This window comes from Chinchilla lanigera, unplaced genomic scaffold (assembly GCF_000276665.1).
Source record: "Chinchilla lanigera isolate Chin_1 unplaced genomic scaffold, ChiLan1.0 scaffold00018, whole genome shotgun sequence".
In the NCBI taxonomy this organism is placed as follows: Eukaryota; Metazoa; Chordata; class Mammalia; order Rodentia; family Chinchillidae; genus Chinchilla; species Chinchilla lanigera.
Genome location: NW_004955419.1, coordinates 12,636,419 through 12,663,242, shown reverse-complemented (window position 1 = coordinate 12,663,242; position 26,824 = coordinate 12,636,419). Strand labels below are relative to the sequence as shown.

Here is a 26,824-nt window from a genome sequence, read left to right as displayed (position 1 = left end):
GAGACCTTGGGAATGGTGGAAGTCAGAGTCTCTGGCTTTGGGGATTTTAACTTTGTGTAATAATAATTCCCACCTCCTCTACATTATAGGATTTATAGGTTGCACCAGAAAGCGTTTAATTTGTAAACAATTAGTTGTGGAAATGGAAAGGTTGAGCAAGAAGCTAAATGTTAAGTTGGTAGTTTTTCCATTTTTTGTTCAACTGTGTTCAAAACAGCACGTTCTTTCCTCTTAGCCTTTGTCTGTCTTTCTTTACCTTTCCTTCCTATATCCCTCCTTTTATTCAAATACATTGGCTTTAGTAGAATTCAGACCAGATAAGAAAAAACAAAATAACAGCCAAACTCAAAAGTACTTGTGGTTTTATTAAAAAAAAATACAGTCAGGTACTGTCCAGATGTTTTTGGGAAAGGAACAACTCTTTAAAAATCCTTAGTCCTCATCATCATCATCATTATTATATTAATAATATTAATCATCTCCTTGAAAGGAAAACAGCATTGCTTTTCTGACTTGGGTTGTAGAAAATGTAAAAAAAGGGGGGTCAAATTCCAATGACACACATTTTATCTTTACTAACAAAAATAATGACAATTAATTATATAGCTTTGTTTAAAATACAGCTGGTTCTAAAACAAACTACCACTGTCTTCCCCTCTCCCATCCCCAGAGCCACCCAAGAGAAGTAAAAACCATTGTGTTGTTGTCACTGGAAGGATTTTTCTGAGTCAAACAACAAAACAGAAGCCTGCTGCAGCCTGCTGTCTTTGGTGTGAAGGAAGTGACCGCAGAGTGGGTGATGCAGTGGCCTCATGGCCTGGGGTCAGCCTTGACTCTTGCCCAATGCCCAGGTGTTGCCAGATGGTTGGACTGGGTATATTGATGCTTTGGTAAAATCCTTTTCTTTCCCTGGGCCCTCCTCTTCTCTCACCCAGTTGTCCCTGGAGTTTATGCCCGTTTGCGTCTACTTTCTAGATTTCTGAAGTTGCTGGGTCTTAGCTTCATCTCTGCAAACTGGATCGAGTATTCGTGGCCCTTCCAGTGGAACCAGTTAACTCCCTGCAACAAAGAAAATACCCCCGAGTTTTGGCTTCCATTAAGCAAGGTGTGTGTTGATCCTCACTGTTAAGTTGTTCAAACAAAAAGAGCTTTGTTTCAACTTGCTCATGTGGTGTAACACAGCAGCTCCCTCTCACCTGTGAGTTGGGCTCTGCTGTGGAACATTCAAAGGGGCTAGCTGCATCTGACTCAATGTCTTACCACGACAGGAGTCACCTGAGTTTGCATTGAGCTCTGGGCCGCCATCTTGAAACAAAATGGTGGCAGATAAGTGTGGCTTTCTTAGGACTAGTTTCTACAGAAGTTCTGGTCTTGATGGAAGGCTACAGAAATGAGTAGCTAAGTGCAAGGTATGCATGTTGGTATGGATTAGCAGAAAAATCAGAGCTGGAACACAAGCTTTGCAATGTGACAGATGAGGGTGAATATTAGTGCTTTTATTTGAGAGATAAATGATCTTGAACAAGTTATCAAACTGTTTTGGGCCTTAAGTTCACTGTCATTTCCCTTCTGTCTTACCGTGCAATAATCTCAACCTTGAAAAAGGCTATGAAGACTGAATGAGTAGAGATGCATCACAGTACTGGGCATTTTGTAGGGGGCTTGGTAAATATTATTTCTTTAATCTCACAGAAGGACAGAGATGTTTGAAATTTTGGCCAAGGCATTTTTTTTACAAGAAAAGACGACAGGCTTCCTGGTTCCATGAGTAGCTCTTTAGTGGGGGTTTCATTTTTGACATGAAGCCTCTTGTTTTGCTTGATTTGTTTTCAGGAAAATCATCACATTACACCAGTGTTAGGGGACAGGACAATAAAGGGGATAGAGTAGGGCTCAGGATGGAAATGCTACTGAGGCAGTGTAATAAGATGGAAAGAACCGAGGAGATGAGTTCCTAGGTCTCCTTCAGTGGCTTCCTTGGTAACACAGCCTGAAAGGCCAGGCCCTGGTGCCCTCACAGGTAAAGCCGATATATGCATGAGATTGAGAAGGGAAGAGATCTTTGAAACACTTTGTGAAGGTGAGAGGTACATTTAAGGTCACAGGGATCATTTGCTAGTAGTTAATCTAGGTCTAATCCAGGTATCAGAATTGCTGACAATGGAGTGGGCCAATTCCCAGCTGTACTGCATGGCAGGAATCCCCTGTGGGGCCTAGCAAGAAAAAATTTGCCCGAAGTCAATGACAACAGAAGCACAATAAGCCAAAAGTGAAGATGCTATAGTGCTCCCAGGGTCATCAAATATGAATCCCTAGGGTTGTGATGTGTGCCTTGGGCCAGTGCATTTTTCCAAAGACCCTGGGATTCCAGTGAGAAGGTCTGATAAGAATCTTTGAGGTCCAGGGGTCAGTGTGGGGTGGCTCTGTGAGAACACCTGTCTCTCCTCTCTCGGATGAGGATGAGCTCCTGATCAGGGCCAGGGCAGGAGCTGGGTCTGACTAGTGTGCTGGCCCCACTTGGCAACTCTCACTTTCCATGCCCACAGTGGTGCAGGCAGGGCCCACTGTAAGGGAGATGATTGGGTTTTTTTGCTTCCCTGTTCCTAAAGGGAATCTCAAAAACCTACTTCTGTAATTGCAAAGATGGTGCTCGAGTTGCAAGTGGTGCAGGAAAAACACTGGCGCCTGCAAGTGGGGAGGTTTGTGTCTGATTCCAACTTCATTCATGACCTCAGGAAAATTACCTTTCTCTGGCCCTTGCTCCCATCATAAAATAATGGGATTTAAGGGGTGTGACTTCATCCCAAGGTATGCCCAAGGCTCTGGGGTGCTGACCCTGCTTTGTCTAAATGACTTCCATTTTCATCTGCTTTACTTTTGAGGTTTACACAGAGATTGTGTCTGAAGAAAGCTCTCTAAGCCTACAATCCCCCTGACCAAGGGTTCTACTTGGGATCTTCAAGGGTTAACATGAACTCTTTCTATTTTAGCTCATCTGTACTTTCATCATGATTTCTTGCTGTGCTGGAGAAAAACCTGATGGTCACATCTCTGCGGTTGCGCCTCCAGTGTCCACCAGTACGAGGAGCTGTGATGCCTTCCCCTCACCCAATCCAGCATCCCGAGCTGTGCCTGCTCTAGGTCCTCACAGCCAACTCACCTGACTGTGGTTGTTGTCGCCATATCTCCCCATCAGGTTGACACGGTGACAGTTCTTGTACCAGAAAGCTCCTTTGTAGGACAGGGCACAGTTGGTGATGGCTGAGTCTGTGTCCTTGTCATAGGTGGAGAAAGATCTGCCATTGTGGTAGGCCATGGAGTCCCCTGAGAGAAAGAGAGGGAGAGAGAAATAAGGACCTGGAATCTCAGCCGGAGTTTCCTTCTGGCTTGTGAAGGGCAGAGCCAGAGGTAACCACTGTGTGGTCCTGGGGTGAGTTGGCCTTGAACTCCAGACTCAGAGTCACGATTGAAAGTGGGACTGCTGGGACATGAGTGCATCCCCAAAGCTCATTTCCGACAGCAGCAGAGTAATAGGTAGGAAAAATGCTGTAGGTGACAGTGGAGGGTCCAGCTTCAAGCCCCATCTCACTCTCTAGCTGTGACCTTGTATGAATCAAGCCTCTTGCTCACCCTCTGTGTTCTCATCTGGGAGATGGAGCCAACACGCCGATTCCCTCTACATCACAGTGTTGTGTGACAGTGGAGATGAAGGTGTGCTCTAAGTGGGCAGAGCAGTATGCAGGTAGGTATTTACGATTATTACATTTATAATTTTTCTGCATTCCTTTCACAAAAAAAGAGCTCAGAGAGTAAGATGAGACACTTGCAGTTAACAATGATGTGTGCTTGTTCCACATGAAGAGCAAGTTAAGCCCTTTAGATAGTAGATGTTGTCAAAGAGCCCGTGTCTTACAGTTATTTTTCAAAATGTTTATTTGACTGGAGTTCTCTGACTCTTGTACAAGAAGCCCATTTCATAAAAGTTTATTGGGGAATGTAGCTTGCAATTTAATACGTTGAAATTTGGAAGCAATTTGGTGGCATTTGTTTTAGCTGTGTACAAAAATTTCAAGAGCCTGAACATTCTATGCTGATATTTGGAGCAAGCTGTCCGAGCGGTTCATGCGGTTTTCTAACTGATGATGTTACCCAGAGCACGAGGATGGCAGGTAGGTGTGAATGTAACAGGATGCTCTTCTGTAGAGACCTGATTGCTACCAAAGCGGGGGAAAATACAGCCTTACAAAGGTTGTCGCACTACAGGGAAATACGGTGCATCTTCTCATTGGAAACGCAGAGAAGTACAGAGGCCACATTCTTGCTGCTTGGTAGATATGAGGTGGGTTTTTTTTTTGCCATGTAACAATATCTTTCTTGCCTGAAGCCATCACAACCAGTGGTATTTATTGTCAGGTAATAAGATGTCAGAATTCTTTCAGGCATGTAAGAACTAAAACAAGTTTCACCCCTGGCTATTCCACTTCGTTACTGCCAAGCTGCCATCTTGAAAGAGCTTTGTGCCTCCTTAGACTGACTTGAGCTCTTGGCATCCCTTTATCTGCAGAATTTCTCCATTTTGGGTGTTTTCTCTCAAGTCTCAGAGGACTGGAAATGTGCCATAGCATCTGTCTTTTCTATTTTCATAAGCATAAAAGAAGCCACCCAAAGTGGCTTGCATGGAGTGATGTGTTCTCTCAGCCTGATCCCTTCCAGAGAACAGGAAAACTAACTTTCCTTTCCAATAAATTTAGTGTTTCTGTCTTAATATTGATGTCTGATGGTGTATTGAAATGAACAGTTAATGCTCACAATTTTTATATTCTGATTGATTGTACATACTTGTGTCTGGCGGTCTGAGCAACTGATTTGCAGGTAACAATATGCAATGGAATTACACTGGTGAACTCCTACCATCTTGTCTAGTGAAATCTGTATTAGCTCTAGCGTGTTATCAAAGAATTATTTTCTTATTCCCTATAATGGTTTGAGCAATCTTTCATTCTTACATCTGGTAATCTGAGCAGTGTAGTTGAGGATAGTGATATGTAATATAACAACCACTGTTGATTTGTATTATTTTGTGTGGAGACTCTGTATCACTTGGAATGTTCTTGCTTTGATTTGTTTATGTTTGTGATACTGGTATGCTGCTACTGTTCTATTTGTTTGTTTGTTTGTTTCTCATTTACTATGCTCTTTAAAAAAAAGAGAAAGAAAACCACTGGCTACATTTCTCTGCAGCTACTCACCTCCCCTTCTAGCTACTGTTTCAGCTTGGAGAAGTCTTTTGAGCCTGTTTCCTCATATTTATAACCACATCTTCTTGAAAGATTTTTGTGAGGACTAAATGGTGATAATACAAGTAATATGCTTACAAAAGACAATACTACCTTGCAGACCTTAATGTATACTGTTTCCTTGTTTATTTCTCCTCTAATGTGCAGCCAGAAAACCATACAAAGGCCATATCAAGTCAAAGAAATTTTCAAAACTAGAACTAGGATTATGACTCACACATGGAATGAAAAGGTCACTCAAAAGGTAGTGTAGTGAGTTTCTAGTCATGTGGGCAGGCAGGCAGAGGCTAGATGACCATGTAGCAAGGATATTTTAGAAGACATGTTAGCAGTTATGTGATGGAGTAGATTGTTTGTTATTCAACCTGCAGTCCATAGACCAATGCCAGTCCAGCAACACCGATGCCATTGATATCACCAGGGAGCTTCTAAGAAAGGCGTTCTCAGTTCCACTTGGACTTCCTGCGTCAGCATCTGCAAATTAGCAGTGTCTGCAGGGGGTCTTCTACCCATAGTACCAAAGCTCTGGGTTAGATAAGGATTGAGAGCTTTGAGTAAGCATTTTTCTATCAGTCTACAGCTGATAGATAAAGATGGGTGAGAAAGACATATGTGGGATGATCAAAAATACCATGAATGTTTCAATTAAACATTTATTGCTGTGAAAGACACATTGCTACTAAGTTCCCTCAAAATATTACATACTCCCTCTCATTTTGAACATATTTATCCCATCCTTCTTGGCAACATGTATTTTACTGTAATAAGTTTAAAAACCTTTTCAACATTCACTAAATTTTTTTTATTTCCCCTTGTACCTTTTGAATGAGGAATTATAAATCAATCCTGATTGCCCAATTCTCAACCTACTCCATGTTTCAGTGACCAAAATATTCACCTAACTTTTTTTCAAGTATAGTTCTTCTGGATTAGTATTTTACTTAGTGCATAGTCAAGTGTTGGCTGATTCAGTAAATGGAGGAAGGAAGGAAAGAAGGAAGAATGGAAGGAAGGGAGGGAAGAAGGGAGGGAGGGAAGGTGGGAGGGAGGAAACAAAGGAGAAATTAGCTGAAAACACTAAGGAGGTTTTCAGGCTTCCGGTGTGGCTGTCCCATACCTGCTGTCCCGCTGTACCCTTCCACATTCAACTTGTACCGAGTCTTGGCGTCTCCCACACTGAACCTGTCGTAAACAGCGTAGGCTGTCTCTCCATGGTCTTGCAAGTCCACACGGAGCTCGTATTGCCCTTGGGCAGTGATTTTGCTTAGGTTATCCAGCCCTGTAGATGATAGGCAATGGTTGCAAAGGAAGCACAAATGACTGAGACCATCGTGTTCTAGTCCACCCAGTGAAAGCATCAACTGGGTACACTCGAAAGAGGATGTGTCACCAAGACATGCCGGAAATGTGTTCCACTGGTACAACACCAGGCAAAATACATGATGTTTCAGAACCTCAGGCAAAATGAGGTGACCATCATTGCCCTTCTAGTCTTCTATCACATTGTGCAAATCAGAGACAATAAAGGCGAAGGCACCCTTTACATTCTGAAAATCCTTATATATGCAAGGCAATAGGCGGTACTGAGATGGATATTATCAGGCCCAGGCAATGGTGCATGGAACAACACTCTGTGCAGGTAAGGTGTTAGAAAGTGTGAGTGGCATGGATGGATGGATGGATGATGGTGTGGTTAGCAATGATTTTGGAGGTTTTAAATTGTAGCTCAATGGCTCATTAGGTAGATCACCATGGGCAAGCCACTCAACCTCTCTAAGGACCTGCTCCCTTGTGTGCCTGAGGGGAAGTTTGCAGTTTGCAGGGGTGGTCAGAGGGTTAGAGGTTAGGGTATAAGGGACCCATCTCAGTAACTGGAGCACAAGAGGAGTCAGTAATACTGGTGAGTACAATTCTGTGATTGTTTTAGTGACTGACCGAAGGCTGGGTAAACTCATAAGGCTGGCTGTTGGGCCTCAAGTTTTTATTTTCAGTGACCTAAAGCTTTTAAATAGTGTCATGTTTTGGGATGTAGATAGTCTGGCGTATCACTAGTGCTTGTAGCAGCAAGCTCCTCTCCTTGTAACCCATTCCTCTCCCTTCGGGTCACTGTGGTTAGAACAAATGGCAAAGCAGGCAGAAATGGGCATTTCAGACACAAGCATGCAGGGGCTCATTACCAAGCCAGAATTCTTCCCTGCGGTCCCCGAATCCAGCAGCATAGGCTTTCCAGTTTCGATAGAAATCCTCACGGCCATTTTTGCGTCTCAGGAACACCTACAAACATAAGCAATGCACTTGAGCTTGAGGGAAAGAAAGGATTTGTTTCCGAGAGGAAGAAACATCAGACCAGGGAAAGAGCACCCAGCCTTGCTTGGTCCATCACTTACTTTCCATGTGACTTTGGGCAGGTCGCCTCCCTTTTCTGACCCTGAACCACGCATGGCGTTCTCATCTGAGAAGTGAGGACTAAAAACATTACCCAGCTTTGGGTGATAATGTCAGTGTAGGATGTGTCAGTGTAGGTTCTCTAGTTTTAACAAATACATCACATTGGTGTAGGATACTGATAATGAGGGACGTTGTATGGATGGGACACATGGGAACTCTACTTTCCTGTTTATTTTGCTTTGAACCTAAAGTCTCTCTAAAAATAAGTTTATTACTACCCAGCACAATTGGTAATGGGCTTCAGATAATTCCTGTTAAACTCTTAGAAAGTGCCTGGTAGAGAGTAAAAGCTTAGCCACTGCTAATAATGAATGGGTTTGATGATCACTGCCATTTGTACAGAGTTGTTTGGGGGAGAGATCAGATGAGATTCACATGAAGAAAACTATTTCTCATGTTAGTTTTCAATCCACAGCTTCTTTCCATTTCTTTGTTTAAAGAGGTCATTCCTAAGTCCCTCTGTATGACAGGCACTGTCTTGCAAAGTCTCAGGCATGTCAGGGTCAGCATGCACAGGGAGGAGGACATGTCCACTCCTTCCCTGGCATGCTCACTCTCCACGTGTGAGAGCTCTGGGATCCATCATGATACTCACGATCCAGCCACCGCCGTCAGAGGTCATGTCACAGAAGACTTCCAGAGCCTGGGCCTTATCGTTGTTCAGATAAATGGTATAGAGGCCAGAGGTGGTGTCTCCATTCAGCATTGCTTGGGAGCAGTCCCTGGGGAAGGGGTACAGGAGCCCAACTGCAGGGAAAGGGGAAATAGTGACTCTCAGAGCTGGAGGACCAGAGTAGGTGCTTTCAGATTGCAGTTCAGTTGTTTATTGGCTTGATGCCTATGGGGCAAGCAAAGTGACCTCTCTGAGTCTCTACTGCCTCCCAGACAAGATAAGGATGAAACCCACTTTGCAGGGATGCTGTGTGGCCTGGAAGTCACGGCATGAAGGACCCGCTCAGTCCCTCATACTGATAGACACTGCGAGCTATCTTGGTGGGAGGCAATTAGAGCTGCTGGGAAGGTGAACTGTCAGGGACATCTAGGTCCTGGCTGTGCTGGCTGAGCTTCTGGTACTCCATGGGTGGCTTTCTGTGGAGCAGAGCATTCTCCTGGGGCATAGGCTGCTCTCAGCCTGTGATAAACTTTGGAGCTCTGAGCTCCCCAGATACATACATCTCAAACTGAAGCATGGACCCATCTCAGGCTCTTCAGGGAATTCCAAGACAAGGACCCAGGTCGCGAGCCTGCCACTTGCTTACTGTATGACACTGGAGCTGCCATTTGACTGTTCTGGGCCTGGGAATCTTGGCTAAAGCAAGAATCCCTGAGGAATTTTCAAGTGTAATTAAATGACATGAAAATTAAAAACTTTATAAAAATGGACAATTTAGGGGCCATACTCAACAGGTATCAGAGAACTGGTAGTCACAGCAATTCTTCTTTCTCACCTGACAACACCTCCTCACTGTACTTTACCTACATGAGCTGTTTTCTTGTTTATTTCACAACCCTAGTCTGAAAGCATCTTTAGGGTACACTTGTAGTTCATGTTCCCTAAGATCTGGAGGAAAGGAAGCACCCTCTTTGGCAGACATGTTAGAATGATTGTTGAGGAAAGTATGAAGGGCAGGAGGCAGCTGCAAAGACCATGCTGCCCCTACTCATGAATAGATGCAGCTTCTTACAGATGCAGCAGAACAACCATTGCAGAAGATGCCCAGTGATGGGAGCAGAGGAGGCTCCCAGGCCCTGCAACACCCAAGCCCAGCTCTGATTTGAGGTAGCCTCGAACAGGTCATTTAGTCTCTGGAAACCTCCATTTCCCCACTATGAAATTAGGCATAATAATCGTTCACTGTGCCAGTTTGGTAGCAGGGACTCTTGTTATTCTGAACATGCAATGATTTTGTGAACACTGATGTGCTGAAGGAGAAGGGAAGAGACGTTGCGTACATACTGAGCCTGACAATATAAGGATCACACACTCCTAGGAGTTCAAATACAACACCTCTTAGCCCTCACTAGGTTCTTGTGAGCAAAGGATGCTTGTTAGTCCTATTGTACAGGTGAAGAAACTGAGGCTAATAGAACTTTGCTCAGTCAGTTACAGAGATGGGGTCTGAATCCAGATGGGGGCCCCCTTGCCCTGGTCTTCCTTTCCTGTCACCAGGATGCCTGTATCCTCCTGCATCCACAGTCCTCAGCATTCCAAAGAGTAGCAGGGAACTGATACTTTTCAGAAACTTATTTAGAAAATACAATATAGAAGTCAAAGAGGAAGTAGAGGGTTGATTCAATTTCATGAAGTTAGGCCTCAAGTCTCTGCTGCTCCCTGGACCTCCTTACTTGTGGTGAAGACAGTCTGGATCAGCTTGCTCCGCAGGGGTCCACTCAGTGCCTGGATCCTGGCTGTGTAGTGGGTGGATGGGCTCAGGTCTGTCAGGCTGTAGGAGGTGGTGTCGGGACCCATGATAACTTCCTAAGAACAAAAGAAAAAAAGACAGCAGTTTAACCAGGGATATTCTTGAGTATGGAGATGGTGCATTTATCTGTTCATCCAGTGAGAAGCCACAGAGCACTCACTCTGAACCAGGCTCTATGTGCATGACTGAACTATCAGAGATAGGGAGAATGTATCCTAAGCAAAGGTCCTGGGGCCAGAATAGGCAAAGTATGTGAAAATAATGTAAAGAAGCAATACTCTAAGTGCACTTGGCTTCAGATGGAGGAGCAAAGGTAAGGTAGGAAAAGATTGGACTATAAAGGGCCTTAAATATTAAGCCATAGAACTGCAAGCTTATTATCACGAGGAATGGGAAGGTCTGAAAGTTTTTTGTACAGGTGATGACATAAACTCAGCTCTGCCTTAAAAAGAAAAAAATTAAGTTGATAGCAAGATGAATTGCACAAAGGGCAGAAGACTTTGTGACCAGTCAGGTCAGTGGTTGCTAAGTATGGCTCTTTATCACAGGCTTCTTGGGAATCTTTAAAACACCACGATGCTTAGGCCCCAGCCCAGGGTAACAGAACCATCATGCAGAGAAGTAGGGGCCTGGCCAGGTGTGTATTTAAGAAGCTTTCCAGATGATTCTGATGCAAAGTCAGGTTGAGAACCTCTTGAATCAGGAGATTATTCCAAGACCTCAATTGGTGGAGCATGGGGAAGGTTTGAGCTGACCCGGTGTGACTTTTCCAGAACAGATCTATCTAGTAGAGACAGACAGGAGACCCACTCTAACTATGTGGCTTGTCCCTGGACTGCTGTCTGGAAGTAGGGATCAATTTCAGTTTTCAGGACATCCTCTTTGTTTTCAAATCCTCCCCCTGGCTTCCAATTCTTATTAGCCGATGACCTTGGTGTCTGAGATTGGAATTCAACCAAACAGCACGGGCTCTCTGTTACACACAAGCATGGCTGACCGGGTCTAGGCAGTAATGGGAGTCAGTGTGAAGGCCCCTGGAAGGTTCCTGCATCCTGGAACTGGGAAGTACATGTGTTATCCTGACTAAGAGACTCACTCCCATTCCACAATTTGTTGGTGGCAGAGGATGATCTTGTATCTTGGTCTCCTAATTCCTTACATGGGATTCTTCTTTACTACGTTGATTTTCTTAAGTGAGAAGTCTAAAGCTGGGGATGGAACATGCAAGAAAAGTAAACCAGGATGAGTTCCCATTTAACACCAGCGACCTTTATGCTCATCTCAGGTCTTGTCCCTGGGGAAAGATCGATTATTATGTACAAAGCTGGGCTCACTGCAGTACTTGGGGATACAATTACCTATCAGCTTTCTAGGCTGCTATGCGAAGTTGTCTTCTAGGCAACTAGGATAGCTTAGAAAGAGACTCACAACTGAGGCACACATTGTCCTAGATGCCTAGCTGTGAGAGGACCATAGACATCTGTAAGTGGGATGTCCGAATGCTGGTACTGAGAAGACAAGGGACCTGCTTCAGGTCACACTGAATTAGTTTGTTGCATAGCGACTCCAGGAGTGGCCATGACAGTAACTAAAAACGTGTGTCCATGTCTGCTTAAACATGACATATTGGATGTGCCCCTGTACCTCTTCTTGCTTCTGATGTCTACTAAAGTGAGAGTAAAGAAATGTAGAGTATAAATAAGAGGAGAATGAGACAGTCACAGATCAACAGAATCTTGGTAGATGCAAAGTGGGTCAGATAATAAGAACTGCAGGGCTAACTAATTAGAGTGGGCAGAGCTGGCTCAGGCTGGCTGACATATATCAAGTTAATGATGGATTTGTACATTTCCTTTGATGGCAATGTGGCATGTGGCTGAACTAAGTAAGGTTTGGTATATTTAAAATCTTTGTGTAAGACACAGATTCCCAGACCTTCCTACCCACTTTCAGTCCAGATGGAAGGCTGAGGTTCATTCTTTGGAGAGACTAAGATAGACAGAGGGCTTGGAATTCAAATTCACTAGGTTCAACTATCAGGTTTGAGCTGAGGGTTACACTGGAATCTGGAGTGAAACTGTACACAGTGAAAGCTCAGGCTTCGTGATAATGATATTTGGCATGCCCTCACAAAATTGCTAGGTACTTGCCTAACTTCTCTATAGTGAATCCCACAGTTGGTGAGCCCTGCTGGGCAGGTGGAACTCCCAATCTGTTCTTTCATTCTTGGGTCAAGTGTAAAAGAATAAACTAGGATTAATAGATGCTGGCTGGAGACTCCAACTTGAACAAGGAAGACCAAACCAAAACAATAAAACAGAGAGGAGAAACTGGAAAAATGCCACTCTTTTATAAAATGCCAATAATATATTTTAGAGATAAACAGAATATGATATATGAAATGTAAGTAAGATGCTAGAAAAAAATGAATGTACAGAGAATAAGTAAATGACTTTGGAAATACAAGGTAAGATAACCGAGATGAAAAATCCAGTAACGTGCGGAAGGTAAACTCTCAAAAATCTTTTTCAGTTGTCTGAAGGTCTAAAGTTATTTCAAGTTAAAAAGTAAAAGAAAAGAAAGCTCATGGGGGAGAGAATGCAAGTAGTATTATCAATGGACATAGATAGTATTAACAGTTACTGATGTAAAGACTTGGTGAAATATGTTGTAATATGCAATGATGTCATCTGTGAGATAATATGTAGGCCAAATGTGCAGAAAGATGTTGGTCTTTGCTCAATGCAACATTGAAGAGCAAGGAATCTAGCTCCTAAAACATCCTCAAGTCTTGTAAGTAGTGGTTCTTGAGACTGGTTAGCTATAGACACAGGAGCTGATTAAAATGAGAGAAACTATAGTGTATGACTCAAAAGGTTCAGCATCGCATCCAGTCCCTACTAATTATTTTGTTTGAATTCTCTCCTGCATTGGTCTGGAGAAACAGCATCGGGTAAGTCTTCCTTTCTTTTCAGGTCATACACATGTTTCAACCAGCAGTGGGGAGTTGTTTATGTACATCAAGATACCTTGAGTGTACCATCCAGGGATTCGTAAACCAGGAGGTAACCAGTGATTGATGCCCGAGGAGGTTGCCAGGTGAGGAGGGCAGTTTCTGATTGAACCTCAGAAGCAGTCAAATCTCTTGGAGCATCCAGATCTGGAGAAGACCATTGATACCAAATAAGTCAGCAAGCACAGGACAGAGAGAATGAAGAGGACTTGGCTCAAGTCCCTTCCATTCCACCAACTGGTGTGATCTTGGGCAAGAAATCTCATTGTGTATGGAGGAGAAGGTTGAACATGGGGTCTCTAAAGACAGATTCTCCATGGTTTATCTCTTCCTAAAGGTTGGATTTCCACAACCCCAACAGAGTCCTGGTTGGCTTTGAGTGGACTTTGGGGAGAAAGGTACAGCTGGGATAATCATTACCAAGGTGATCACTAAACCACCTTACTTATAAATAAGAGGACAGATGAGTGCTAATATTACCATTCACCCCCATAGAGAAGATGCTCCCTCTATTTCTCTGATTGCTGAAATTTGTAAAAAAAAACCATCTCAATGCATAAAGCCCCGCTGGACATCTAGGAAAAGTTGCCTGAAAAAAAATCTTTCTTTTTAAACATAGTTCCCTGCTTGGAACATGGATCATTAAATTTTGGGTTTAGGGCCAATGAGGACTGTTTTACCACTTAAAAATCTCTCCTCTTAAAATCTTTTCCTCATCTGTGGGGAGAACAAGGTCATTTCAGTTGAAGAGGAAATGGTGTGTTTCTTCGGGTCCTGACTGAGTAGGCACTGGTGACTCAGCAGAGGCAGAAGTCATCCCATTGCAAGGGGCTGCCCTTCCTGTCCTTTCAGATGCAGGCTCTGGGCAGGAATTTGCGGGGGAGGGGAGAACTTTCACCTCTTTCTGTCTTTGTACCTGTTGTGAACCTGGTAGTGATAGTGGAGCTCTTCTGGGGTCCTTTCTCCGCGAAGATTCTCAGTGTGTATTCCGTGGCAGGCTCCAGGTCAGTCAGAGCATACTCTGCTGTGTTCCCGGACACTGTGCGTGTAATTTCTGGCACTAAACATGAAATACACATACCACGGCCATTACCTACTGCTGTCCAAGCCATCAGCAGACTTGGCAAACAGCATACACACCTCCTCCTAACACAGAAACTTTCAGTGACCCTGCGGGGAAGTAAGTTTGATTTCTGAAATGCCTCAGATGCTTTCCTCTCTCTTGAGTGCTCACCTCATATACAAAGCATTGATCCTGTGGGACTGGATTTTCCAGGCACCACAAGAGAAGCAAGAGAAACTGGGGGTCAGGAGATGTTTTTCCACATGGCACCCCGGCTGGAACAGCTTTGTTATGGACGCAAAGCACTACTCTAGAGGAAGGTTGCAGGGAACACTCCCCAAGCCTCAGGCTACCTAAATTTAATTTGTCTTATGCTTTTTCCCTCTCCTTTCACATGTGCATCATTCATAAATTACCATATATTATCAAACCAAGGATCACAAAATCCTTAAGGCTGAGGGGTCACCATAATGATAAATTCCCCAGAGTCTGGTACAGCCTCTTAGGCCCACTAGGATCAGTCCTGTCCATTAGTAGAAACCAAATAACCATGCCTTGGTAAATGTGTTTGTTTTGTAATCACAGGAGACAAACCATCCTGGACAAAATGGCTTCCCAGGTGTAGAACTTTTAGTGCTAAAACTGGGAAAGTGCCGTAGCAAGTTGGAAGAAGTTGGTGTGATGATTTGGATCTTAAATGTTCCCCCAAAGCTCATGTATAGAAGGCTTGGTATCCAGCTCATGGACTTCTGGGAGTGGTGGAAACTTTATAAAGTAGGGCCTAGTTGGAGGAAGCAGTCAGGGCTAGGAGCTCGGGTATGTCCTCAGAGAGTATATGAGGATGCTGGCCTCGAATTGCTCTCTCTCTCTGCTTCCTAGCCACCACGAGGTGTGCAGCTCTGCTTCACTACAGGCTCCTCATCCTGATGTTCTTCCTTGCCAAAAGCTCAAAGCAATGGAACCAGGTGACCACAGACTGAAAATTTTGAGCCAGAATAAACCGTTCTTCTCTATTTAATTTGATTTTCAGGTATTTTGTCATAGCAATGGAAAACTGACTGACACAGTTGGTTACCTTATCTCATCATCTGTGAGCTCCCTTCTTCCTTTCTGGCCCAGGCTTTTCTTAGTCTTGAGTCCACAATTTCCCTGATTATCATGAACCCTACCCTCATTTACTTTGGGCAACATTGTCTTTCCTGTCTCAGAAAAGTTTCCTCATAGTGATGCGAATTAAAGAGTAAAAAGAATAAATCAAAATTTTGCTATCCTGACACCATCGTGACTCTATCCTTACAAACACCTCTCTCAGGTCCATACCAAGACTCAGTTAAAATTTCCAGAGGCCCTGGGTAAACATCACGATGCCATCTCATATTGTCACTGAAATGAAAACAAGATGGAGCCACAGGATGCAAGACCGACACATTCTTGGAAATGACAACAGCAAAATTCTTTCCACAGTAGCTTATTGCAACATTATGGATATGTTCATTGAAAAGGACTCTCTTTTTCTCTTCCTTCTTATTTGTATTGGGTTTTACTTTCTTGTGCTCATGGCTGGCAGGTACTTTAATTTGCCAACTGGGTAAATGTGTACAGGTGGTTGCAAAAACAAAGAAAAATAATTTCAGGTTTTTCCATGAAATTTGCTTCTACTGCTCTCCCTTGTACCAGGGCTCCAGCACCCCCAGTACCACCTGATGTCATCTAATGGATTCCTTTTTTTTTTTTTTTTTGGTTTTTCTCCGGTACTGGGAACCGAACTCACGACCTTGCGCTTGCCAGGCAGGCGCTTTTGCCGCTGAGCTAAATCCCCAGCCCCTGGATTCCTTTATGAGAGCTGCTTCTTAGCAAAGGAACTTCATACTGCCAGGCACAGAGAGTAGCGGGACAGGAGGAAAGGGCTAGGAAAACATGCAGGGGTGAGAGATATGCCTCTTGCTTTTGCATAACCTACCATACTCTGCTAAGGCTGCAAGTGAGAGTCACAGCGACATTGCTGGCCTTTCTACCTACCCATGCATTTTTGTCATTCTGAGCCAAATGCGGCATGGACCAGGGAGAATGGAAAACGTAGGCAGTGAGACCCACACCCCTTGGAGTGAGGACAGCTAGATCTTACCTCTCTCTCCTGTGTAGGAGATGATGTAACTGTCCACAGGGGCTATGGCTGGCTGCCACATGGCCAAGGCTTCAGAGTCAGTGATGTTGGCCATCACCAGGCTGGACGGACCATCCAGAGCTGCAAAGAAAGATGGTGGAGAGGGGCTGGTGATGATGGGGGAGGACATTGGACCAGAGCTGCTCTGCCCTCTACACTCCTGGTCTTAGTTCACAGCTGCTCTGCTGTCTACACTCCCGATGTTACTTCACACTGTCAGGTGTGTGGGATGGTTCCGAGTCCTGAGCCTGGCTTTGAGTCATGACTCTTTCCCTTGTTGACTGGGTTCCTTTGGGTTTCTATTTCCTCATCTCTGAAATGGAGATGCTGATTCTGGCTGCATTTTCTGCAGTGCTATTTTGATTTTCACATATTATGGATGGAAACGTGCTGTATAAAGTGAAAAATTCTGAACACGTGAGAAAGATTAACATCAGAGTTCATATCCTGCCTTACCATGGAAAAAACTAACATAGACAGAGGAGGCCTGCCGAGTTGAGACTGCCTGAGGCTGGAGCTTCAGTGATCTCTCTGGTTAGGTGTCTTACAGGTAGTTGGAGCCAGGCTCCAGAGGCTAATGGTCTTGAGTTCTGCTGTGGCTTCCTTGCCTAGTGCCTCCATACCCTCAGAAAGGTCATTTCCCTTCCTCTGACCTCACTTTCTTTAGTTGTCCAAGTGAGTCTGCAATAAAGATTAATTGGGTAGTGTGTGTAAAATATGCTATGGAAAGCTCTCAGGAACCAAGTCATTTTTAATATGTCTCTTAAAGTTATTTGGAGTCTCATGTGTGATTTTCAAATAGTATGTGCTGAGAAAGGGTACTGAAGGGTACTGAAGGGGTATTTACCCCTGTCCTCTTCCAAGTGGCTACTTCCAATCCCCAGTGTCCCTTTCTCAGAAGCCAACCTGAATATGGCTACTTCCCTCCTGTTTTTTAAAAATTCATGTATTTATTTTTTAAAGAGGATAAAAAAATAAAAAAATTAGAAACGATACAGAATTTCACTAAACAAGATGATAGGAATTCAAATTTGTTGTTCATATTACCAGATATAAGCATGCAAAATTGGTCAAAAAAATTCAAAAGAAAAAAGCATTTGCACATTAACCATTTCTTTCAATAAACCAATAGAAATCAGCAGGACAGTTATCCCAGCTCGCACTTACTATTCAGTTACCCCACAGCAGCCCTGGAGGTTGAGGGCAGCAGTCATCGGCTCATGTCCCAGTCGAGGGACCTGAGCCTCAGGAGATGAAATAACTGGGCTGAGCGTCAGGGTGGGGCAGAGCACTTTGGGGGCTCCCATTGTCTGCTCTGAGATCCTTCCTGTCTCATCATACATGTACAGAACCCACTTTAATTGGGGACTGGGGATGGCAGTGGGGACTTGGGAAGAAACACGCCCAGCTTTTGTGATCTGTTGCTGTGGAGAATCCATGAATGAAAGACTTCTTTAGAAGAATAAAGGCCTGTGTGGTAGGTTGGATAGGACTCTGCCTTCAGATGGGATATTTTAATTGTGCATTATCAACTCTTTCAGGCAATTAGGATATTTTTAACATTTCTTATGAGGCCCATTCTTTGGACCTTTAATGGATCGGACTGGATAATTACTCATATCTCAAAGGAGAAATTGTTTGGAGACATAGCTGTCTGAAGAGAAATTTTCCACTTTATACTCCTTCAATGAGATTCATTATTTCCCCCTTTAATAGCCTGCTGAACAAAGCAGGTTTCAACAGGGAAATAACTCTTTATTTTGGAAGAACACAAGGGTTGCAAGCAGAATGACCTGTGCTCATATTTGGTTCCAACATTATGTAAATACTAATTATGTAGCTTAGTAATTTCCCCAAGTCTCCGTTGTTTCCTCCATAAAATGGGAATCATAGCAATTGTAGGGATTAAATGCAGAGTGTAGTAGCAGTGCCTGGAATGTAGGAGCTGCCAGATACAGACTAGCTGCTTAATAATTGTCAGTGTTCTGGGTCTGTGTCAAGCACCTGCCTGGAAGGTCCTCACAGTGGCTCCAGGCAAGGAGGGAGGAAGCAGGTGTCAGGTGACCTCGCACAAACATTCACATTTATAGATTTTTACGATACTCTGTGAGGGAAGGAGAATTGCGCTCATTTTACAAAGAATGAAATCGGCTGCAGAGGCATTATCAGATGGCTAACAAAGCTAGTAGGTTGCAGAGTTGGGATTTAAACCCAGGTCAGTACGAGCCTCATTTGAAGTCATCTGATTTGCATAGTAGTCCAGGAAGTAGAGGCCCTGGGAGGTTAAGAAGGTTAAGGTCCCTCGGCTCATCTGAGACCAGGGATGGGCCAGAATGAGAACTCTTGGTACTTGAAATCCAATTCACTTTCCACTAAGATTTCATAAATAAACTTTTCTCCCTGCTGCTTATGACAACGAGAAATAAATTAGCATGAGCAAGGGGTCTCTGAAGAACCAGGCCCCAACTCAACGTACCTGTGGTGAGTGAGCCTGACACTGGTTCGCTTTCCTCGAAGCCCTTCATGGCGATGACGCTGACCAGGTACTCCACCCCGGGGATGAGCTGCACCAGCCTGGCCTCCCTTGTGGCCCCATCTACGGTCACCATCGAGGGCATCCCTGGAATGCAGAGAAGGCAAGGTCGGCGACGGCTAATCTCATCAGTGACTATTTACAGGGCCCCAAGGATGGGTGTGTGTCACTTAGAAATGAAATTACATCTTCCCCTGATACTATTTCCTTCACTTTTTCCTCGCTTTGTCCCACCCTCTGGCATGAGGGAAAAGGCCTTACTTTCTGTATAATGCTTTTTCCATGGGTGCGGATGCCAAAACTCAAGCCAGGAGAGGAAAAAAAAATGAAATCACAACCTACTAAAAATGGCAAGTTTCCGTTCAGTAGAGGGCTGGCATGTTGTGCAAATTTTATTTGCTTTATTATTTTTTCCCCACAAAGTATATGGAAAGCTTACTATGTAACGTCATGTACATCTGAACTACTTATCCATTGTCTTGCTGTAGGGTTATATAGACTTTCTTATTAGGAGAAATTCTACTTCTAGTAAAAGCACGATCATAGTCAAATTTGTTGCCTTTGTATTTTTTAGCAAATCCAGAATTTATATACCTTAGAATTTCAGGGGAGGAGGGTGAAGGGCTGGTACCTCAGCTGACCAAACTCTCCATGGAGCTGCATCACCATTCCTGGCCCCAGTAATCTCTACACACCTCAAGTGACAAAGGGCTTACTCCCTGCTAGTATGTCTTTAGACAGATTTCACTGTACTTTTTCCCTGAGATCTCTATTGCAGCCTTGTGTTCTGAACTAGAGTTCACAACTTTGCTAAGGTCTCAATTCCCCATTCTATAATGAGAGAGAGACAGATTTTGGTATCAAAATCTCATACATAGCCAAGAATAGCTTTTAAGATCCGTGTGCTCAGGGAGAAAAGGACACTGCATACAGAATCGTTTATTCTTGTGTTTAAAAAAACTCTAGGAAACCAGGCCCATGCCTGTAATCCCAGCACTAGGGAGGCTGAGGCAGCAGGATCATTGTGAGTTCAAGACTATCTTGGGCTACAAAATGAGCTCAAGGCCAGCCTGAACTGCATAGTGAGACACTGTCTCAAAAAGACCTCAAAACAAAACATAACAAAACAAAACAAAAGCAAAACAAAGAAAACCCACTAGGGATGAATTTCTCATAGAATTTTTGAATTTCAAGGCTGGAAAGGATCTTCATAAAATGTCTCTTCCTGATGATGGTTCTTTCAAGGATCTTATAGGACTTTACAAATGGGATCTCTTCATATGGTCTCAAAAATAAGGATGAAACTTTTCTTTAGCCATGATGTTTGGGGATAACCATGGTCTCTTTCACTCCATGATTAAACCCCCAACGATCCCTCCCTCCACTCCACAACCCTTGAGTTCCCTACCTCCACTCATCGGCACGTAGGTAATCCGGAAGCTCTCCACCTGGGCAGTGGGTGCCTTCCAGCTGACAGTGGCTGTGTTCTCAGTGATGTCTGAGAAAATGAGTTCCTTTGGAGAGCCCATGGCTGTCAAGGAGAAAACACAAGAGAAACCCAGATCTGGTTAACTATCTTTTCCATCAGTGGTTTTTCCTAGAAACTTCATCCATGAAAATTTAGTGCCTAGAGGTGATGTCTGAGCCAAGCCTTTGGGATGGAGATGGTGTGACCTGTGGCCAAGCTGTGACTTGATAGAGACAATCACCTTTTCGTTCCAGGTACTGGGCCCAGGGCTGTTGTGCAGTCATTTGGTTCCACTAAGGGGAGTGTTAGCAGCTCAGTTGTTTTCCAAGGAAGGAAGTGAGACTAGTTTCACAAATCTGAATGTGTTCCTTCTTTGATTCTGATTTTGATTTGAACACATTTTCAAATCTTTGCATTCTAGCTCCTTTTAGTAAATAATGCAAAGACTTGGCAAGTATACAGCTAATATGTAATCCAGAAGGCATGATCCTCACCTAGAAACCCTCTAGAAGAAAGCGCGATTATAGCACTAGAATAGAAGACCCAGGTGAGGCTCTGTTCTTCAGCCATCACTCTTGTGCTGTGACCTTGGTAGGTCACAGGACTCGGCAGCTGAGCCAGTACATCTCGGGCTCGTGCAAATAATATACACAGAGATACGGACCGTGACAACTCACTGCTGGGACTGAAAGGAGGTCCACAGCCAAGGAGCAACCACATGCTATCACCAAAGTGAACCCCCGCTGAACACTGCATCTACCTGTGAGGGAACTCATGCCCGGAGGGAACTTCCTGTGCCCGCTGTTCCCTACCCCAAGCCAGTTTCTTCTGGGTTTTTCTGTGTATTTTTTGGCTTAGGCTTTTGCTCACTTCAGCCACCCCTGTTTAGATAGGGAACTCAGGACACTATTTTCATGCTCTAGGAGAGTTCATTTCTTCATCTTTTCCTTTCCTTAACCCACACCAGTCTTTAAGTGAGGAAACCCACAGAAATTTGGGGACACTGCCTTTTTCCCCCTCTACCCATTCTGTCTTTTTCTCTCATCCAGGATGTCTATCTCTTCCTACAGCTTTCTCCTGTGACCTGTGAACCACTTCCAGACTCTGGCTGCCTGTTTTGTTCCTCTTGTCTGTGGAAAGCTCTGGAAACCACAAGGTCTCAGGAGCCTGCAAGATCTTGATGGTCCAAAAACCACCAGGAGGCTGGGCGGCCTGGGGCAAGTCTCTTCACTTCTGTGAACTTCTGTTGCTCCATCTGTCCCCTGGGGAAACAGCAGTACGCACCCACAGGAATGCTTAAGGATTAGCAGAGGTAATGGAAGTAAAACCCCTAGCATGGCGTCTGGCCCACAGTAAGAATTCAGTAAATGCAAATACTCTCTTTCTTTTTTTCTTTCCCATGTGGCCCTTTCCTCCATGGGCCACTCTGGATTTTAAGATATACTTCGGAAAGATCTAGCTGACTCCAGCTGTGTGAAAACCCCATGAGGTTATACACTCAGGCCCATAGGATCCCCTTCTGCCTGCCTGGTTCACTCTGACTTTCGCTCTGGCTGAAAATCTTGCTGGGGTAGGACTTGGCACATTTTAGAAGTTGTGTCTTTCTTTTCCAGTCCCCAATTTTCTTACTTATAAGATGGCAATAATAACTGCCCTGTCTTCCACGTCATAGGGACTAATAGCTCCATCCATCACCCACGTGAGGGATTTGCATGGTAAAAGTGGAAGCAGGAAGATCGCTCTGTAGAACCTAAAGAAACATCACAGCTGTGGTGGAAATCCAGCAACAGCGGGCATGATGCTTTTGGGCCACAGAGCTTCCCAAGTGATTCTAGCCTGTTTCCTTTAGCCATGAACGGGGCGCCTAAGTTTCCAACCCTACAGTAGACGGCAGTGAGAAGAACTGAATCACACATACTGAAAAGTTAGGGAGATCAAGGCAATATTTCTATCTCTCTTTCCAAAGGATTCTGTTTTTTTTTTAACTTTCCATGAGGAAAATATCTGGAATTACTAAAACCTTTCAACCTTCTTGAAAGGTTGAAAAGGGCTTCTATCTTCTCCCTGCATAAATTTACTACCCCAAATCTATAGCAAATGTTTTTCATTATGAAACAATTGAAAAATTTTTAAAAGAACTTCCCCTTTCAACATAGTTTTGTTGAATATTTAATAGGCTTCAGTTCCGGTGCTGAATTAAGGGGATGACTACTATATGCAGTACAGTTTAAAGTGAGAATTTTGGGGTTGAAATAACCTGGGTGTGACTTCCATTCTGGCACTACTATCTACATATGCTACAGCCTTCAGGGTCTCAGTTTTCACATCTGTTAAATGCACTTAATGTGGTACCCCCTTTCTCTGCCTGTGTCTTGGGGATTCAAGGAGGTCCCTGGCTGTATGTGGTACAACAAAGTATGTGTTCTATAACTGGTGGCATCATCTTTACGGTACATAGAAGATGGTCTGAGTCTGAGTCAGCCGTGTTGAGCAGTAGGAGCCTGGGTCATATGGAAGGGAGGACTGCCAAGCATCTGTTTCTTCAGACTCATGGCCCCAGGGCCCAGGACAGTGTAAATGTGCTTCTGGTGTGTGGTTTCAAGTGCATCTGAACTGGGCCGGAACTGAGAGTTGAGAGAGTGGGGCAGGGTTGGAGTGCAGGCTTGTTCTGGGAACTGGGAGAAGAGGAACTGACTACCTTACTGGCCTTAGGGATGGAGGAGAGTTCCAGGAATGTTGATGTGGGCTGGGCATGAGGATAGGGTAGAGGAATGATTCTGGGTCCTCACTTGGAGCACCCTCTGGGAGCTATAGAAGGCTCCAGAAGAGAATGGCAGTCATCTTATCCAGGTGCTGGAATTTCTTTCTTATTTTCTGCAGACTCTGGTGACCCTTCTGATGGTGCCTAGGGATAGGTTGGCATTTAACTTCATGCAGGATCAAAGGGTTTCTCTTTAAGGGAGACCAAGAGTATTGAAAGGAGTGGGTCCCACCACAGGGGAGGAAGAAGCCATTGCAAGCACAGGAGCTGACAGATAGAAGGAATAACAAAAGCAATAGCCTAAGTGCCTGTCAGTAGAAAGATGGCTAAATAAGTAGTGTGCGTGGGATTATCTCCAAGTGCTATTACTAAGTAGAAAACACACACACGTGCACACACACATCCTCACAGAAAACGATGAATGAACAAGAATACACTGAACATTGTGCTCTTCAAAAGAGTAATAAGGGAATTAAACTGTGGCTGAATTTTATCTATTTCTGGAGGGACAAGAAGTGGCAACGTCAATTAATTACCTCTAGCGCGAGCCACTGGGTGCAGCAACACAGCTAAATAGAGACCCTAGTGCACATCCTTTTTAACTTCTGAGTATTGGACTATGTAGCCCATTAAAAATAAAACTTACATTAACTCCACAAACATAATAGTGTTAATATTAGTACTATGGACAGGGACATTTTGCTTGATAGTTGACATATGGTCTTATTTCAACCTCATGGCTGATCCTGACTTAAATTCTGTTTTCCAGATGAGAGAATTTAGGTCCAGAGAGGAAAAGAGAGTTGCTTAAGGGCTGGCTGGAGGGATAGTGATAAATTCAATGCCAATAATTTGCCCAGAGACCGCTGGTTAACTAACCATTAGTATACACTCTTGTCTCTGCTGCTCCTGGCCTTCAGCCTTGGCAGGTTGTGCTTGGGAGAAATGCTTTTTAAGAAGCAGTTGCAGCAGCTCTTTATCAGAAGGAAGAGAGACAGGGGTGCACAATGGTGCGGGAGATGTGGGAGAGGACAGGTGAAAGGATGAACAAACACAAAGAAAAATACAGAGATGACGAGGTGAGGGTAGATGCTGGACGTCTGCTGTGTCGTAGCTTCTCCTGCCTTTCCCAGTCCAGGAGCACAGGAATGCAGATGCACACAGACCCACAAACATACACAGCAGCACATTTGTCTGTGTATACACTCTCTCTCTCTCTCTCTCTCTCTCTCTCTTCTTTGGCTGTGAACTCAAAGGACCCAGAGAGGGGGAGCTAAGAGAAGGCCTTGCCAAAGAGCAGGCTGTGCCTTTTCTTTTGTTCTTAAAAACAAAACAAAGCAAGCAGCTCATGATTATTCATTCTCTTTTTCTGCTTTAGAACTAGAGGGTTTCAAAAAAAAATCAGTGAAACAAAATTAGGGATCAGAAGTAAACTTTAAAGAGCAGTGTTTATAAACTGAGGTCAAAATCAAGCTCTGCCTCTGATCTGGAGCTGTATGGGCAGCCACGGGAGGAGGAGAATCAGACTTGCGCCTGGAATGGGGTGGCCATGCCCATAAGGAGCGGAGTGTTTCTTTTCACTAAGTTGCTGCCTGGATTCCAGCACTTTCTCTGCATCTACTGCAATGGTGATTGCAGTTTCTATGGGTTGTTCCTTGGAGCTTACTAGGTCCTGAAATTTCACATAATAAAAATATATCTTTACCCAAAGATTAGAGAGTTTTGTCTGATGTCAGGTGTCACCGCTGCCTGGGATGGTACATATGTACAGACATTGGTCATCTGTCCTCTTTGCTTATATTTAGTAGGGATAATATATGTGCTCATTTGGATTCTACTCCAAATCTGTCTCTGTGATCTTGGGCCAGTTACATTACCTTTCTGGGCATCAGATTCTTCAGACACAAACAGAAAAGGCTAATCTATAGCATTTCTCAGGTCTCTTTTTTCCACCTCTAGTTTCTCTTTGAGGCAGCTGTCCCTGGGGGTGTTGTTTCTGCATCTTTCTCTTTCCTAAAAGTATTTACCCATCTCTTATGGGTCTTTCTTTTTTCTCTTAAGAGTCACATTAGTCTTAGTATTAATAGTCATGTTATTCAACATCTTATTTCCCTTCTTGACTTAGTTCATATGGAAAAGGTTTTACTTCCCATTGTAGATGCCCTTTAGGGTGGTCAGAAGCCTCCAAGAGAGTTAAGGAGAATCCTGGCCAGCTTGCTTTTCCTTCCTTGTTGATGATGGTACTACTTATTCACATGGAACATTTAAAAAATATTAATCCTTATAGGTACCAGTGCAACTTCTCCACTGCCCTTCATGTAGGGGGACCCAAAGGTTTGGCCAAAGAACCCAGAAACTGTATCACTGGACAAAATACCATCAGATGACAGGTAAGAAGTTTTTGGAATTTTAAAAAAATGGGACACTTGCAAAGATGATGATACAGTAGACAGCATGTGACCAGATCTCACTTGTAGAGCCCTTGCTATGTGCCAGACCCTCTGCTTTGGTCTTTAAGGGAGTTATCTCAGTGACCATGGCAGCCTTATTAGGTAAATAGCATCATGCTCTTTTGTGTAAACACTCAGCACATTGTCCAAGGTAACATGGTCTGTAATTGGAAAAGCCAGCATCTGAATGCAAGCTCTTGTGTGTCTGAAGCACCTGTGATTACCCAGTCCTGTAAGAAGTGCCATAGTCAGGACACTTTTGTGTTCTCTCCTGTTTGTTTACGGTACCTGTTGTTGCTATGGTACTGACTGGCTGGGATCGCCTTCCATTGCGTATTCCATAGAGTTCAATTTCATATTCAGTGGCCTCTCTGAGATTTGTTATGTCCCTGGTACGTTCAGGGGAAGGGAGGATTATTTCCTGTGGTTCAAACTGCTTTTTGGTGTCTCTGATTTTGAGGACAAAACTGTCGAACATCCCTTCATCAGCTGTCCAGGACAGACGGAAACTGTCTGGGGTAGCATCTGAAACCAGAAGGTTGTCAACTTCCAGTTCAGCTTCTAGAGGGAGAGAAAATGGTAGAAGAAGAAGGAAAGAGAACATCATTTAGCAGCCCGTGCAATCTTCTTTCCAGCGGGGGTATCAATATGCTGTGATGCCCCAGATTTCACAGATAGAAGTGTCCTAAGATACAGAAATAAAATCATTCAGCATTAACAAATAGGGTTAGGAGAGGAGAAAGGTGGATTTAATATGTTCAACACAAGCCAAGCATTATGCTTGTATCTGTGAGTTTTGTCTAAAAGCAATTCTATAAATCCACATCTGGAATTAACATTGGCCCCTCCCATGCATTATTAAACAAGTTCAAAGCCAGTAACTTGTTTACATTAGCTCTCTGTCTTCCAGTGGCTCAGTGCCCATCTGCTGTTAGACCTTTTTCTTTTCATTTTGTAAAGACAAATAAACCAGCATTAATGATCTGTACAACTGCCCATGATGATTCTACAGATTATACTTCCCTGGAGCCCCAGCAAAATGGCTTTTAGAATGTTAGGGTCTTTTGCTCTTTGTTCTTGGAGCTGATTTATCGAAGATGGCTGTTACTCTTGATTTTCTTTCTCATTTGACTTTTCATGATATTTTAACCATTAGATAAGGGTTCGGATGGTATAACTGAGCCTTGGAACCTCTTGAGGTATA

General features: G+C 43.8%; 1 protein-coding gene across 2 annotated transcripts in view; it reads right to left on the bottom strand.

Moving 5' to 3' along the window:
• Window positions 1–345: 345 nt before the first annotated feature.
• Tnc (tenascin C) overlaps window positions 346–26,824 on the bottom strand; it is a gene marked incomplete in the record, with an annotated part of 93,278 nt that continues 66,799 nt past the window's right edge. For both annotated transcript variants that reach the window (XM_013513252.1, XM_013513253.1), the window contains 12 exon segments: window positions 346–1,059; window positions 3,161–3,324; window positions 6,415–6,576; window positions 7,475–7,571; window positions 8,341–8,492; window positions 10,092–10,224; window positions 13,198–13,328; window positions 14,098–14,241; window positions 16,370–16,489; window positions 18,885–19,028; window positions 20,350–20,472; window positions 25,909–26,181. In XM_013513252.1, coding sequence (XP_013368706.1) covers window positions 949–1,059; window positions 3,161–3,324; window positions 6,415–6,576; window positions 7,475–7,571; window positions 8,341–8,492; window positions 10,092–10,224; window positions 13,198–13,328; window positions 14,098–14,241; window positions 16,370–16,489; window positions 18,885–19,028; window positions 20,350–20,472; window positions 25,909–26,181 — 1,754 coding nt within the window.